Source organism: Acipenser ruthenus, chromosome 1 (assembly GCF_902713425.1).
Source record: "Acipenser ruthenus chromosome 1, fAciRut3.2 maternal haplotype, whole genome shotgun sequence".
In the NCBI taxonomy this organism is placed as follows: Eukaryota; Metazoa; Chordata; class Actinopteri; order Acipenseriformes; family Acipenseridae; genus Acipenser; species Acipenser ruthenus.
In genome coordinates, this window is record NC_081189.1 from 7,722,105 (window position 1) to 7,736,770 (window position 14,666).

The window sequence follows — 14,666 nt, forward strand, 5'->3', positions numbered from 1 at the left end:
GTCAATTTCCTTACACTTGTTTGTTTAATTCTTGCTCTTTTTGCTGCATTACAGCCCTTCATTAATTATGTTAAGTTTTCAGTGCATTTTGTTAATGGCACTTCATTTTAAGATACTTTTTTTACATAGCAGTACTCGCACGTCTGGTCACCATCACAACTGTTGCAAGAAACTGGGGTTCATGAATTCTGCTGGTGTTAATATACCTGATGGACACGTTAGTGTCGAAACGTGTTGTTTGTTTACAACTATGTCCTTTTTTTAAATCAATAAAGAGATTTTGATGAAGAATATAAACGAGCGGGAGTCAAGTATTTAAACCTCTTTGAAGCAAAATGATGAATTTCGTTTGGTAAGCCATTTAAATATAGTTTGGCTGAAAGAAATCTGAATGCTTGTATTGCTGTAGAGACTACTTTCATATTGTGTGTGTGTGTGTGTGTGTACACACACAGAAGAACCTCAGAGTTACGAACACCTTTGGGAAGGGAGGTTGTTCGTAATTCTGAAAACTGCATTTTTTCTATCGTTTTATTAAATGTGGACATCTGCTATCTACACCATCAATCTGACAAATAATACAAAGATACAGCACAGTAATACAATACTGCTTCAAGATCTGACATTGAAAATGCCTTGAGTTGAACATACAGCTGTCTTCAGATAGTGTCCACTGCCTTCAGAAACTCCTCCGTAAAGCAACTACTGTACCAACAGTTACCTGTCTGAAAACTGACTTGTAGCACGGAGGCGCTTCTTTACAAAGCAGTGCCCATTGGGGTTTTCCAGGACCCCTTGTAATGAAGCCTCGGTCTCATCCTGGATATATAAATAAAATAAAGAGACACCCTGTGCTTGCGGATAATCAGACATGGAATGCACTGTTGCTACTTAATTAATGATACTTTCATTACCAATACATTTTTATATCTTTTGGCACTCTTATCAACAGATCAGTTTCAACAGCTTAATAGGCTACCTGAAAACTGTGCTTTTCACCAGCTTGATGTTTCCACCCCATTAAAGCATATAATCGAAATCAGCGTTTATCTGCGTGCTGCTCAGGGGCAGTACTATTGAAATGAACAGAGGGTGTCAATACTTCTGATTATCCTTGCCCTGCAAGTGTGTACAGTGGGATCTCTGTGAATTAGTTAGTTAAACATTCTCAATGTAGATGGAACCAGTCATGAAAAGAGGAGTAGTTATCACATATGCACTGCCATGGGTTTCAATATACACCTTAACACGTTTAGAGTGGCCAGAGAAAACACACAACAATGTGTTCTAGCATTCATAAGAACCCCAGTCACTGAATTTACAGATTGAAAAAATAAGTAGATGCCAAATTTTGTCACAATAGGGCCACTACCAGTATTTAAAATATATTGTTGCTTAATATATACGTCTGTCAAAATAACATATATCCCCTGCAATGGGTTACAGTGGCTGTTGCAACTAATTAGTTTCAGTACTGATTTCAATACTCCCCTCCTCCTCCCCGGGTTACTGGCCAGAGTGTCCCCTTCTACTGATAAGAGATTTACTAATAATAACGGAAATTGATTTAAAGAATCTGAGTGGGTAATAGTGCCACAAATTTAATTGATTTAATTAATTCAATATGTTTTAATTGGCTATGTGTTATTCACGTTTACGATCTTCACAGGAAGCTAATAATTGAGACTTAGAGGTAATTACATTTGCCTGACGACTGCAATAGTTAATGAACAAATCATTAACTTGAAGCAGAACCCGTAGGTAGTTTGAAAAGTGTGCAGTGCGAACTAATATCTAGTGCAGTATAGCCAGGTACATTTCAGGACCAAATAAGTTTCTTAACAATAACACCCACTTAACGCTCACACCGTGACATCATGCCCTACTCCGCAGACAACAGGTAGGAACAACGAATTTTGATTGGTCTTTTCAGCCCTCAAAGTAAAGTCGCTCGCGTTGGGTTTATGTATTAGTTTAGTCTGCTGTGAACGTTTCTAGAATCCGCATTTACTTTGTAATCACGTCGGTTATCATGCCCCGTTTTTAGTAATTTGTTTTCAGTGTTGGCAAGGAGAGTCTGTTTCCTAGCTGCTGCTTTGAACGCATCTCAGCTGTTTGGAAGACATTCAACGGGTAAGAATGCCTCCTTTGTTGCGAAAGATAAGGAAGAGTAGTGAGCCATTTAATGTCGAACTAGTTTGTTATATATTACAAAAGATATGACGTACGTGTTGGTGTCCACAAAAAAAGGGATGGATGGATGGATGGATGGATGGATGGAGGACGGAGGGGGGGAGTCTGTTTTCGATACCGACAGACCTAACTATACGCTGAATGTTTCGACAGAGAAGAAACAAACACGCACACACACACGCAGATGAACCAGTACCAGCACTGCGCTTGCTACTCGATTGCAGTTAAATCGTATACACACCCAAAAATACTAACATCGATTTTAGTAAAAAGACTGAAACAAATTCCTGTCTCTCTAGCGTTTCATAAAGAAAGTCTCAAACACTGTCTCTACACCATAATAATAAGCAAGGCTGTTTAATAATATGCTTAATTAATCAAGAGTTGAGTTGTGTCAGCACTGTCTCCAGTTGTACAGAAATAGCCGAGCTGTTTGGAGAACGGGGGAAAGCTTGCTAACGGACCAATACAACTGGGATCCCAGCTACTGTATTTCACGTATTTCAGTGAAACCAGGAAAGCGCTGTTTGCCAGAAAGTTAAAAAAGAATACAGGATCTGTAACAACCAGAAAATAAGTTGTAGAGAAAGCTTTTTTTGTTGTAAAGAGAATAGAATTACTGTATACTGATGTTTGAGGTTTAAGAAAGAGTGTGTGTGTGTAATATATATATATATATGTGTGTGTGTGTGTGTGTGTGTGTGTGTGTGTATGTATGTATATATATATATATATATATATAATTACACACATATATATATATATATATATATATATATATATATATACACACACACATAGTTAGTTTCATCTCAATAGTGCAGCACTAATACAAAGAGAGACCTGTAAGTAGGCCATACTCAATAACAATACAACAGCTAAATCATTCCAAACAATTACTATACATCCAGAAACAGTATGCATGTTCCAGGACCTTAAAATGCTATAGATGGAATTTTAAAAAAATAAGGAAACGGTAAATAAAAGCTGTAGATGGATTGTAGTGTTCTATATACTATAGGAGGCAGTGTGGTCCAGTGGTTGAAGTCCAGGGCTTGTAATCAGGTGGTCACCGGTTCAAATCCCACCTCTGCCACTGACTGACTCACTGTGTGACTCTGAACAAGTCACTTAATCTCCTTGTGCTCCATCCTGTGGATGAGATGTTAAATCAATGTCCTATTGTGAGTTACTCTGCATATAATGCACAGTTCACAGCCTACCTCTGTAAAGTGCTTTGTGATGGTGGTCCACTATGAAAGGCGCTATATACAATATATTATTATTATTTATTATTATTATTATTATTATTTGCTAAGTTTATCTATTGACCTGACAAAGAGCTCTATCTGCCCACATGCACTACAATGGGCACTTTGGATTTCTCTCCATCGTTTTGTTTGTTTTATGAATTGGTCACTGAACTGTTAAATCAGCACAAATCCAGTACGGTTCTAGAACATGTTTGGAATGCACTGATTGATTGTTCATGGTTGCTGCAGCTCATTAAATATCTTTACCTGAAGAAATGTTTTGATGAATGCAGTGGCCCGTCTCTACAACAATAATTCCCAAAGAGAATTCTCCTCCTCTAACATTCGTGTTCAAGATATTTTTTTTTAATTGATAAAAGTAGGGAAGCAAAAATAGATTATTAATAGATTACTAATAAATTATAGATTATAAATAGATAATTAAGCGATAGAGCCCTATGATGCAGGCTCTACTGTGTGGTAGATGACCGCGACTAGAGTTATGCATCCCGAACTATTGATATTTTGCCAGGTAACCTTCCGCTGAGGAAAATAGTCCCTAACATAATTAGAATAGAACAAAACGACACACGTAGAGAAAACGATTTTTTATTATTGTGACGTTGACAGAAATTAACTGTACAATTGTTGAATAGTCCGTGTAGTATAGTCGGACTCGAAACTTGTTGGAGGCGGGGCGTCATTCAAGCTGCAGGGAGTGGATTGGCTGGTGCGGAAAGAACTGAAACAGGGTTGGCAGTTTGACTGGCTGATGACAGAATTGTGGACCAATCGTGTCTTTCCTGTTGATTTGCTGTCCAGTAGCTGTGAACTGAGCCTTCATTACGATGTCCTGTCACAGACATGATTTCCCTTGTCTCTACACCAGCGTCAAAGTATCAATATTCAAGCAGCTTTCTATGTTGTCAGATTAGTTGTAGCTTAGAATGTTAAGGAGAAAAGCCGGTATTTATGCGTGGATTGATTTAAAATTTAATTCACAGTATTATGAATGATAAATTATACTTTTTACCCCCTTTTCCAATATTTTCCAGATGCTGTCATGGTGTTTTGTTAAAGGCCCATTTGGGTAATAAAACAGAGTTATTTCGGACAGGAAAATGTATAGAACGTTGGTTGTGTTTGTGGTCAGTTTTATAATGGAAGTTATTCCATTCTTTTAGTCTTCCGAAATGGAATAGAACACCTGTAAAACATGAGAAAATGGTTTAGGCAAATACAATACAGGTGATGTAAGTGAAGTGGATGTCATTAATTTGACCCAAAACGGAGAACCTCGCCTGGCCCGGACACGGGAAGGATTGACAGATCGATAGCTCTTTCTCTATTCAAGAGGGGAGAGTAAAGAATCTGTCTAGTTTACAACGTGACCATGTCTAGTTATTGTTGTTTCACATGGAATTGTACAAGTCATTTTCAAACCAAGACACGCTTTTGTGATTTTCATAAAGGTAATAAAGTACTTTGTGTTAATTCTGTGTTAAAATCTTAAAGCATGTCTGTGACATTGCTCCCCTGACATTGCTGCAAGTACAGAATAAGCCATCGATAACATGACCCTGTAGATCTGCATGATCTACATCCATGTTTAAATGTAAGTGTGACGAGTGTCTCCATGTGCCTCCAGATTCTGATACCCGCAATAACCTCTAATACAATGAATAGACAAAGAATACCCATAGCAAGTTAAAACAGCAATTGGACTAGTGCTTCTCTAGATATGGGAAACTCTACACTACAGCACACCCCTCCGGCCCCCCAGGAGAAACTGCCCTAGGCAAAAAGTTAACTTCGTAACTCCAAGAAAATAAAATGAACGGGTGTTGTGACTTGTGAGCAGAATTTTCCCCAATTAATGAGATTTCCATCTGCGGTCTGTATCTAGTTGCTGCTTAATTAAATTCAGCCGATGCTTGCTGGCGTTGAGATCCAGCTTGTACAGTGGCTGAGGAAGCAAGGCCAGCATGGGCCATAGGCCAGTATGCCCTGTACATACAAAAACACACACACACTGCATGCAGAGGATTCTTTCAGTATGCCCTGTACATATGAATACACACACACACTGCATGCAGAGGATTATCTTTTTAGGATCCTTATTCAAAATGGATGCACTGATTCTCTCTCTCTCTCTCTCTCTCTCTCTCTCTCTCTCTCTCTCTCTCTCTCTCTCTCTCTCTCTCTCTGAACATGAAAACTGCCAAGAATTGTTCACAAATGTTTGCCAAACTTTTTTTCACAGATTTTTCTACACTTTGTTTAGGACTGTCTTCATGTGTGCAGTATTACAATCGGGTCAGTGAACAATCCCCTATAATGCAGGGTTGTTGTGATGTAAAACAAACAACAACAAAAAAACACACTGGTCACTTTTTTTTTTTTTTTTTTTTGAGTTGAAGGTCTTTTGGATTACTTTTATTTTTCATAATTTTATTTCAACAAAGAATAATGACAGAGCTTGCAGCTACGCAGAAATCTTGGCTACTTCCCATGTTGTAGTACTAGTCTGGTGTAGTGAACTAGCAAGCTGCCATTAGTTAGTGTCTCTGTTGTCCCCTCAAAAACAAACTAACAAAGCTCCCCTATGTGAGTACAGAAGAGTTTAGACTAATAATTTGTCAGTAAAATATTTCCTCTTTTAATGTAGGCATTGCTCCAGCAGATTCCTCTGAAGCCCTGGGTAGAAGGCCAGATTCCTGCTTCTGTGCAGTGGTAGTCCTGAAGCTGGTGACAGATCTAGCCGGGCTGGATTCTTGCTTTTGTGCAGTGGACGACTCCTTCAGTGTTCACTTCCCAGGCTTGCAGGGACCGGAGGTGTCTGGACCGCCCCTTGCTGTGCTGGGTTTTGGTTTCATCCTGTTGAACGTGCTGAGCCTTGGACGGAGTGGGCAAGGGGCAGCTGATCTTTGCCTCATGTGTGTGCAGAAGCACCAGTATGCCCGAATCTTGATCTCCGGGTTTCTGTTGGTGGCTGTGGGGTTGCTGGTAACCGTGGTGGGCTTCTGGTTCCCTCTCTGTAGTCCAAAGCTGGAGTACAAGAACTGTAGCTTCTTGCCGATGCAGATCCTGGGCCTAGTGGCGGTGGTGGTGGGGCTTGGTTTACTTATCACAGGGTGCATTAGAAGGAAGCAAAACTTCAATGAAATGGAAGAAAACCAGGCTCTACCTGAGGGGCTCCCCAATCACTCTGAGCCACACCACATCATAGTAGGTAAGAACAATGATCTGGTTTTCTATGGTGAGATATCCATGATGCTGTTAAATAATTAATTAAGGTTTGCAGTATTTCACAAGCGTAGTCGCTTGTGGTAATTTTAAAAAGGTTCAATTAAGAATCTCATTTTGTAACCAGATCAGACTTGCTTTTCATGATGTAAAAGATGGCATGATTCCACAATGAACACCTTTTTTCAGGTCAATAATCTGCCTCTCTTGTGCTGTAGAATACGGTTATTAACAGCAGCAACAGGTAACTTGAAATCTGGGATATTGCGAATTGTCTGACCATAGAATAAATTTCATTATTCATTTTCCTACAGAAGATCCTTTTGCTCTTTTCAGGCGACTCTGTCGTCATATTTCCAACACCACCCCCAGCATATTTTACTGAAGCGCCACCTTTGAGAACTGGAAACCATGGCAACATCTCTATTGGCTATGAAAGCCCACCACCTTACTACAGTACCTTCAATCAAAGGTAGGTGCAAGACCCCTAAAACTGTGTCTTCTGAGTGTGATTGTTGTGTGCACTGCGTTTAGGTCGAGGTTGTATGAGACCCTAGGCTGTGCGAGGCCCTAGGCAGGGATGATTAAGTGCTGGGGGGGGGGGGGTGGGTGGGTCTAGAACATTAAATGAATGCTGCAGTAGCAACCGTGTCTTAGTGAGTATATCGGTGCATCATGTAAGCATATGCACCTACATATACTAACGTTGATGCAGTATATAATATTAATGATATTAAAATGTTAATGAATACTTCTTTCTGTTTGTTTGTTACTTTCTCATTTTATATAATTCACAACTTCAAAGCACTCAGAATTCCAGTCTACTTTAAACATATCGCATATTGACTTTCTGAAATGATCGTGCCCCAGTTGGCCTATTGAAAAATACTGTAATGCCCAACTAAGTGGGTTCTGACAAGTCGGCAGCGAGAATAACCAGGCAGAAATAAATACATTAATAATAACAAAACAATCCCACTTTGACACTCTGTGCAGTGTCACTTTGCCAACCCTCCCTTCAGTTAGTTTTTAGTGTTTTGTGTTACAGTACTTGTATTGAAAAGAATGTACCCCATATCTAATTACACCCATATTTGTAATATTTTGTAAAAAGCAAATTCTGCCTCATCTCTCTCATCCAAGGCTAGACTCATAGCAGCCTGTAATATTATTTAAACATTTTTTTGAAGAAAAATAATTTGTAAACGACTGTACTTATAGGGTATTTTAGATGCGTGTGGATGTAGTTTAATTGTTCTTGCATTCAGAAATATGTAATTGGAGTATGTAACAAAATGAACTGTATGAGAAACAATCATTTTATTTATATAATATAAAATAAATAATATTTGACATATTAAAACAATAGCTTGTGAATTCAGCTTTGTATTGATGGATTAGATTTACATTAGCTGCAACAACTGATTTGGTTTTAACATAAATCTCTGATTTTATATGCATCTAACCAAAGCATGACTATTTTTTAATCCACAAAATGTGTTTATAAACTAGCAAAGCTCATGGTAAAATGAAGAGGCTTGCAAACACGAAACATTATTTTACAATGTATTGTTACCTATTGAGTCTACTATTGCCCACATACCTTTTTGACTTGCTGAACAAAAATGTAATTGATAACTGTGTAAAAGTGCACTGTGGACATATTTGCTATCACTCCCACATGACACAAACCTTCTCTCCTTTGTGTGTGGATGACTGTGGGTGGGTCATGTGAGTAGTCCAGACGCAATGAGAAACTATCATCCATCTATGGTTGCTAAGGAATAAAATAATAAAAAAAAACAATTAAAATAAATAAACATGTCTACTGGTGCCAGAATGTAATGTTGCTAGTGCTATATGAGGTACCCATAGCGCTAGAATCTAGCGCCATACTGCCAAATTTGTACCCCTGAGCGTTCGTAATGAACACATTAAGTGTCGCGGCACTCCGGTTGAGTGCGGAGCCCCCTAGGAGGCCACTTCACTCGCCTCGCCTTAAGACCGGCCCTGCCCACAGGAACACCATGACTGCTTGCCAACATCAACTCTAATAATAGACATTTGACCTCCGTGAATGTAAGGTCTAGATGGGGAGGGAAGGGGGAATTAATTGGCGTTGACATTTCTTCAAAAACCGAAAGCGATGAATCCTTCTTGGCTCTCCGCGTCATGTTTAGACAGTTAAAAAGAATACTTTTCTACCGCAAAACAGCTTTTTAGATAGAGACCAACACAGAACATATTTTACAGTGCTCCCCTGTCTAGAACTGTCATTTGTCTGATTACCCCTCCCCCTTCTCCCCCCTAAAAAAACAATGTCCAAACACCGAAGAGAGATGCTCATGCTCATGCTGACGATGATGATGATGATGATGATGATGATCTTGAATGGATTTTAATTGGTGCTCTCAAGGCTTTTCAGTGTTCTGTCATGTGGTGCTCTGCAGCCCTCTCTGACACATGCATGACAAAGGAAGAGTATGTGGGCTTCTGGACTATGAAATACAGTAGCTTGTATAGTCTCTCTTTTTACAAAAAACAAACAAGGAATTGGTTTCTTAAAGAACAGTTTTCCACTCCCAATAGAAGTGGAGTTTGTTTAAATTGTTTCTTGTAGAACACTGATTCTGTTTCCTGTTGCTCTGTCCAGGGTTGGTACCGGTTTAGGGGAGGAAGAATCTGTCTACACCATTAGAGTGTCCAGGGCTTCTATTGTGGGTTTGCCTTCTCATCATAGCTTCTTACCTGAACTACCACCGCCCTACCAAAAGAGGGAATCTGCATCCCAGGACCAGCAGGCGGTCTGTCCTTGACTACTGAAAGTTGCTTCATTTTCTACATAAACACTTAGATATTTAATATATAGTTATATTTTAATGTAATGTTTTGTGCCGTATGCTTCTAACCAGGGGTGCTGGATGGGTTTGAGAAGGGAGGACTGAAAGACCAGAGCATGGACAACTGTACATGTTAAAAATAATAATGAAAGGGAGTAGGGGATCTGAAATAATGGGAGAGTGTCTGTTTGTTCCTCTTGATTTAAAGCAGTTTCAAATTATCTTGCGACCTTGGAACCTAAATTCTCCTGATTTCAGACTGGATTTAACCCCTGTGGCCATCCTATTAACCCTTGTGTTGAACCCACAACCTGTACCACTACTGATTGGAAGGAAGACATGGCTTCTTATCAAACACTTAAATCAGGCGAGAGAAATTGTATCCAATGTGGTTAAATACTGACAGCAATTTAAACCCAACGATAAATTACCCACATTTACTGTATTTTATTTGTAGTGAATTTTGGTGGTAGTATCAATGTATCCGTTTATCACAGACATAATTTATGAGTAAATTGTATGATTGAATTTATTAGTGCAGTAAGCGGATGTTTACAGCATTTCTTATTCAAGAGATAACAAACACCCGTACAGAAACTGGAGTCGTCCACCTTCTGTGTAAAGTTACTAGAGTTCTGCACAGGTCGTTGACAATTCAAGTTGGGCCAGTAATACATTAATGTGTCAAAGCATACAACAATAACATTATTTTGCAATGAATGCTAGTGTAATGCAGTGCCTAAAGACCAAGGAACAGTCCCTTAAATAAACAAGTTAGTGGGGGCGGGGGGTAGATTTCACCCCACAACACTGAAGTTCTGCCAGATCAGTTACAAGAGCCAGCTTCTGTGCAAAGATAGATGAGACATGTCGGAGAAGATTTAGGATGGAGTAATCCATGTTCAGTCTGTGTCTCTGGGCCATTTGTCCGATAGCATTCACGTTTTTGCAACATAGATCAGTGCATTATCAGTTGCATCATACACTGCAGCAGCAAGAATGGTTAATGGCTCCTTGCTTCCTGTATTACACACAAGTACTGAATTGCTTTTTAGAGGGTTCACATTTAAAAGAAACATCATTTATTTTATTTTATTTTGTTGTGCTTTGATCTATTGGATGGTGACAGCTCAAGAAAGGAACGATATGAAACACATGTTACACCAGTTAAGTCTCCTTAATAGCACTTGACAGTTTAAAGGAATGAAAATATTAGGACTGGTATTGTCTTCTGCAAAGGAAATTCATCTTGATTGCCTCTTCATACTCCTCCAGTACATAATGTAGATATTATAAAGGAGTATTGAAGGGGATCTTGGGGTGGAAACATACAAGCATGCAGATGTATTAAATATTTGAGAGGGCATTCATGCGTCATGGTTATGAAGCTACAGCTCTGGCAGTGCATGTTAGTCTCTTGTGTGTGTTTACCTCGATGGGGAGGTTAATGCAGTCATTGGAATTGTGTTTTTTGAATATCACCAAATGTGTTTTAAGTACAATAAAGGTTTAAACCCATTTTCTAATCACTCCCATATAGGTCATTTGCAGTGAAAAGTAACCCCCCTTTGAGGTTCTCCGATCTGTGTGGAAAGAGCTGCAGGGTGGTGTCAAGGTGTTATTTTAGGTGCTTCTGGGTTGGGATATCATTGGTCTGGTCTCCTGCAGCAGTTAACTTAGCCAGAAAATGCTTCAGTAATGTGCAGAAGCAAGCTTGTTATCCAGAGGGTGGGATACATTCTGCTTGAGTAGAAGAAAGCTTGCCATGGGGACTGTAAAACCCTTCAGTCCCATTTCTCCAGGGGAGATGTGGTCAACATAAACTCTTTCAAGAGGAGGGGTAGGGTTTTCACTGATGCAGAAAATTCCTTGTAAGCTGATAGTTGCAAGATGATTTCTTTTTAATGAGTTGCTGATTGCATTAAAAACAGAAGTGTATTTAGTATACAGTTCAAGGCAGTGTGTGGTTAAATGTCATATTCCATGTGCTTGTATCTCAACTCCGTTTACTGTACAAAAAGGATGGGAAGGAAAACCCCTTCGTTCACTTTTCAGACTAAAATGCTATACCCTGTCCCAGCAGCCTTTGAAAGGTATCAATGCATAACACTGGCTACTGCACACTTAGTTTGGAATTTAAACGTATTAATATGCTAAACTGATTAATTTAGGAAACAAATGTTTTGATTTATTGTGGACTCACTTTGCTTTCTTTTTCTGTAATCAAAATATCTTTGTTTTACTAAAAAAAAAAAAAAATAAAAAAAAAAAAAAGTCAAGTGTGTGGGTTGGGTTTTTTTTTATTATTATTATTTTTAAATAAACTACTGGTGTATAATTTACTTCAGAAGCATACCATTTGTTAGGAGCCTAGATTTTGAGTTGATTGCATTTTGCATTGTTGGTTAATAGTGCAATATGCATCAATTATTACATTGTGCACAAGTTCCATCAAGGCTTCTTGTGGGCCAGCATTCTTCAGTGACAGTCTCTAAGTTGTATACATGCATGGGTGGATCAGAGAGTAGTATTTGATTTTGAAGGTCAGTTTCCAGATAATCAGTGACACTACTCCAGGGTCCCAATCACACTTGTTCTCTTTTGCTTGAAGGTTTTGAATAAAGTAAGCAGCAGGCTCTGGTGTGGTAGGGGTTCCCTGTAGAGGGAATGTTTGGATTGTCATCAGAACTGCTTGGAATTGAAAAATGTTTGTATATCGAGCCAGACCGTTACCTCTGGATAGTACAGGGTTGTAATAGTCAGTATTCCTCTTTGAAGTGCTCCTGTGGAATAAGGAAAAAAAAAAGTTATGTATATTCATCATGTTGAGTGAGATTGACCTTCCACTTTACCTCTCTCCCTTGTATACATAAAGCAGAGAGAAATACTGAGACCGCAGCTGCCAATGAACACACAATTAACCAGAAGGGTGTTTGTCTAACACAGCACATTACACCAGTCTGCGCTCACAAACCATTATGCTCATAGATCTATGAATAAACAGCGGGTGAGTTTTTGGGGTGTATATATTTTTGGGTGTGTACAATCCAACCAGACATTCAGACGTTAGGAGCATCACAAGCTTTAATAGAAACAAACAAGAAAAGGTATAAGTGTGTCCAGTTTGTACATAACATATTTAACCCATGTACCAATGTTAACCCTTTAATGTACAAGGGTCATGTGTCCCACAAATAAAATTGCTTACTTTCTTATTTTTGCAATGAGGTGCAGAAAACAGTGTTTAAAATGTACTGACCGGTTGGATCTGGTCATCTGGCCATTTTGGTTATCCAAAGGGTCAGTTTCCTCCTCGTGATTCTTCAGTCGGTCTCAAATGTATTTTAAGAAGAAACCATTTGAACAACCGCTCAATTCCTTCTGTAGCTTATGGTGTTAAACAGGACCGATATGCTTTTTGCAACATCCTCTTATAAATGTAACCTTCAAAGCTAACTGAACAATATAGTGGGCAGAAAGACTCTTATTAGAGTCCGAATAGTTGAAATGGATTTCTTTTTTATAATGTTAAAATGTCCTTGCAATAAAAGTTATATTAATATTTCAAGCAATGCTTATTATACTGCAGTAAAACAACATTGCAGACTTCAGCAAAGACAAATGAAATGTTATCAAACAACTTTTTTTGGCAGCATTGCAATAATTGCTGCCTGTAACAATTGGCTTCACTAAGTTAAACTATACATAATGTACGCAATTGGTTTTGAAATTTCTCAAAGATTTCAAAGATTTGGTTTAATGTGAAACAAAAAATATGGTGGTTGATCCCATGTTTAACTTTTTCTTAGTAAAGGCATATCGCTGTATAAAAAGAAAATGTTTAACAAGAAATAAGAGATGCTGATAGAAAGCATAACAGGAAAGGAGATGAACATTAGAATTAAAAGCTGTACGACATTAAGAATTTGAAATGGCCAGATTGTGAAAGCAGTAAAAAGCGTACCTGAATTATGTAAATAATATGCCTTTTGGTTAATGTTATAATGTATAACGACTATGCTTAAGCAAAAAATAATAAATTTTTATGCAACTTTTACATACTGCTAAACCTAAGATTGGTCAATAACCTGACAATGCAATTCTGCCTTTGCATTCAGCACTTATAAACCATAGTTATAAAAAGTCAACGTAGACACTTTTTATTGTGATTTGTGAATGCTATTTTTGGTTATCACAGATTGACAAAACATGTGCTGTTATGGCAAGTACAGATTTATAATTGGTTTAGGTCATGGAGAAACTTTAGTGCATTTACATCTCCCTAATATCCAAGCATTTGGGAAACACTGCTTAAGACTGTTATAAACAGCCAATAACATATTTATAAATGTGTTAAAGCATGGTATCAATAACATTGGACAAGTATTAATAGCAGGCTATGACAATGTGTTAAAAGAATAGGTAACTATATGAAACATTAATCATATCACGTGAAGATTTATGCTGGCAATGTTTTCATTATTAATCTGTTATTAAACTGTTATTCATACTTTATAACAGTCAAAACCTTTAATAGCATATTTAACAATGCATGCTTAACTAAAAACCGAAGTGTGACCTGAATGCTTTCGTCAGGTAGGTAATACTGTGGAGCAGTACTGTCCTTTTAACCTGTTTATTATTTGTGATGTGAAATAACCTGTTCTATTTCATGTTCATATATTATAGTTCCTAATAGGGTTAATGCAGCTGTAACTATATATAGTAATATTAAACCTCCAGGCTTGCCTGTGAGGAAGCCCTTCTTCAGTATATGGGGCGCATTGCGTGATTGCTTTACAGAAAGCAGTACTTTTACACACCAGAGAAATGGAAATTTTCCATGCTGGGCTGATTGTTTACCTATTGCAATATGGTTTCACATGGATAGTTACTGTATGTATAACATCTCTGTCATACACTGTAGTGTAAAATTGTATTTGACAAGGTGGATCAGCACTCTAAAGCTTTCCACAGTCCATGTGACTGATTCAAAGAACTAAGTCCGTCCCGGCCCGAAAATAAAAACCAACCTAATTACCACTACCTCTTATTAAGAGCCTGAGTCTCAAGAAGAACTGCAGGAAGACGATGCCAGCCTTTTGTCATTAAGCTATGAGCTCCCAAATATGGT

General features: G+C 38.3%; 1 protein-coding gene across 3 annotated transcripts; it reads left to right on the top strand.

Moving 5' to 3' along the window:
* Window positions 1–1,700: 1,700 nt before the first annotated feature.
* LOC117403671 (transmembrane protein 171-like) lies at window positions 1,701–11,050 on the top strand. Of its 3 annotated transcripts, none has more exons than XM_058990451.1 (4): window positions 1,701–1,900; window positions 6,115–6,678; window positions 7,029–7,164; window positions 9,346–11,050. In XM_058990451.1, the coding sequence occupies exons 2-4, from the start codon at window positions 6,381–6,383 to the stop codon at window positions 9,506–9,508; spliced, it is 597 nt and encodes a 198-aa protein (XP_058846434.1). In that variant the 5' UTR covers window positions 1,701–1,900; window positions 6,115–6,380; the 3' UTR covers window positions 9,509–11,050. The 3 variants fall into 3 exon arrangements, 2 of the variants coding, with proteins under 2 accessions (XP_058846434.1, XP_058846411.1); XR_009307607.1 differs by lacking the exon at window positions 1,701–1,900 and adding an exon at window positions 1,917–2,133 and having other exon boundaries at window positions 7,007–7,164; XM_058990428.1 differs by lacking the exon at window positions 1,701–1,900 and adding an exon at window positions 1,920–2,133.
* The last annotated feature ends 3,616 nt before the right edge of the window (window positions 11,051–14,666 follow it).

Bases quoted from the DNA above. Each gene is read 5' to 3' on its own strand.
- LOC117403671 (XM_058990451.1), top strand. From the start codon at position 6,381: ATGTGTGTGCAGAAGCACCAGTATGCCCGAATCTTGATCTCCGGGTTT. The intron at 6,679-7,028 runs GTAAGAACAATG...TGCTCTTTTCAG, and splicing joins GCCACACCACATCATAGTAG to GCGACTCTGTCGTCATATTT. The intron at 7,165-9,345 runs GTAGGTGCAAGA...TGCTCTGTCCAG, and splicing joins TACAGTACCTTCAATCAAAG to GGTTGGTACCGGTTTAGGGG.